This window comes from Aplysia californica, unplaced genomic scaffold, assembly GCF_000002075.1.
Source record: "Aplysia californica isolate F4 #8 unplaced genomic scaffold, AplCal3.0 scaffold00055, whole genome shotgun sequence".
In the NCBI taxonomy this organism is placed as follows: Eukaryota; Metazoa; Mollusca; class Gastropoda; order Aplysiida; family Aplysiidae; genus Aplysia; species Aplysia californica.
Window position 1 is genome coordinate 1389122 of NW_004797325.1, and position 2423 is coordinate 1391544.

The window sequence follows — 2423 nt, forward strand, 5'->3', positions numbered from 1 at the left end:
CGATAGTATGGGTATGATATTAAGCCATGATTGTAAACTTCTGAGGGAGGCCAAAAGTGATTATTCGTCTCTTGTGTGGAATATTTTTCTTCTGCCCTCACTGTCCACAGATGGTGCTTAGAGTGAGTAAAAGAGTCATTGCATGAACACTGGAAGTCTCTGTGTACACTAGCAAAATTTCCACTATCCCATGGCTGCGAAGAATGTCACTTGGAGATGAAGAGAAACAAAGAGGAGGAAAATTGCCTCATTTGCATACTCGCAGCAGTGTGATGAGTGGAAATTCTCCTCAATTGCATGTTGCCTAATAGAAGGTTTCCATTAGTTTGTAACTACTCCTTTCATGCCCCAGTTCATTCCAAATCACTGGCTCAGATTCTGAGGGATTTAATCAAAATGATAAACAGCATTTGTATAGCGCATACCCCACACTCAACAGAAAGCTATGCTTTTGCAATCTATGGTATTACCGCTGTAGACCCTAAAATATTCAGAAACATTTTGGGCTTCCTTGAAAACATACAGTGCAACCAGACGACTAAGCGCTCATTCACTAACAAACTGAAAATAGATCTTTCGCGGTCCATAGCCACTTACCCATTCACACCTGGGTGAAGTGAAGAAAATTCATGTAAAGAGTATTTCTCAAAGACACAACATAGGGCCTCTGGGGTTTCGCACCCACAGCCATTCGGACGCGAGCCCAGCAACCGAATTACTAAACCACTGTCGCTGCAAAATAAAACACACAAAATACAAAACAAACAAACAGATAAACAAATAAACAAAACTTCAACAAAAAGGACTTCTAGCCCAAAACCCACTTACCTGTGACGATGCCACCCACATGGGCTGCGATGCCGACCTTTGGGTCATCCACACCCCATCTTCTGTACACAGCTAGGGCAATCTGTGCCGCCACTGGAAGAAAGAGATTTTCACAAATTTGAGTTAAAAAATCTAGACAAGCGCAACTTTATATTGAAAGTGAAACAGATCTAGAACAAAACAGGTAGTGACAAACTTTCGGTTTTTTTTACTCCACAGCACAAAATGATTTAATGTAATAAACCAACATTGATCGCATCACTATCTTCTAAGCTTCAGAATCATTTTGTGTTGGAGGAATAATTCTAGACTTCAGTGCAGAAGCCCCCCCCTCTCTCCCCCCCTCTCCTCCCCTCTCTCTCTCTCTCTCTCTCTCTCTCTCTCTCTCTCTCTCTCTCTCTCTCTCTCTCTCTCTCTCTCTCTCTCTCTCTCTCAGTCTCTCTCTCTCTCTCTCTCTCTCTCTCTCTCTCTCTCTCTCTCTCTCTCTCTCTTTCTCTCTCTCTCTCGCTCTCTCTCTCTCGCTCTATCTCTCTCTCTCTATCTCTCTCTGGCCCTCCCTTCCTCCCTCCACCCGCCTGTCCCTCTCTCTCCCTCACTTTCGACAGACAGACAGACAGACAGACAGACAGACAGACAGACAGACAGACAGACAGACAGACAGACAGACAAAGAGAGACATAGACACACAGACAGACAAAGAGAGACATAGACACACAGACTCACAACATAAGTCGCTACCTTAGAATTACAAAATTTAATCTGTCATTTTTGGCCATTTTTAGTTACCAAGACCACGAGGTCAGAAACCAAAAAATGTTCTATCAAAATTGCAAGATTATTCCGAGTCGTAAAGCATTAGAAAAAGCTTGACGACATGTTGTAAAACGCAACATTTTTAACTTCGAATTTCTCAAAACTAGCTAGGCCTACTGAACAGACAGAACTTTGTCATTCTGAGGTCGCGAAGAGTCACCACGCAAAAGTACAAAAGCAGAACTCACCGAGGATCAGGATGATGATAATTCTGAGTGTGACGCTACACAGGATCCGTTTCGCACCCGACTCTTTCTTGTTGTTATTCAGGTTCTTCCAGTTCTGAAAGGAATGACAATCACAATTTCTTGAAAGGAATGACAATCACAATTTCTTGAAAGGAATGACAATCACAATTTCTTGAAAGGAATGACAATCACAATTTCTTGAAAGGAATGACAATCACAATTTCTTGAAAGGAATGACAATCACAATTTCTTGAAAGGAATGACAATCACAATTTCTTGAAAGGAATGACAATCACAATTTCTTGAAAGGAATGACAATCACAATTTCTTGAAAGGAATGACAATCACAATTTCTTGAAAGGAATGACAATCACAATTTCTTGAAAGGAATGACAATCACAATTTCTTGAAAGGAATGACATTTCTAAAGCATGGTTAGCACAACCCTAGTTGTCTTTGTCGGGATAGTTGTCATCATCGTCATTATCATCATAAATTGTTTGAAAAGCAGAGTAGGTAGGGAGAGCCTTGGCAAATTTTCGGACAGATAGGACATATTATATATTTATATATATATAGTAATAATAGTAATAT

General features: G+C 40.7%; 1 protein-coding gene across 1 annotated transcript in view; it reads right to left on the reverse strand.

The window, feature by feature from the left end:
• Positions 1-2423, reverse strand: part of LOC101845073 (rhomboid-related protein 2) — a gene marked incomplete in the record, with an annotated part of 21219 nt that continues 18796 nt past the window's right edge. The window contains 2 exon segments of the mRNA XM_013079538.2: positions 1-921; positions 1830-1923. Coding sequence (XP_012934992.2) covers positions 809-921; positions 1830-1923 — 207 coding nt within the window.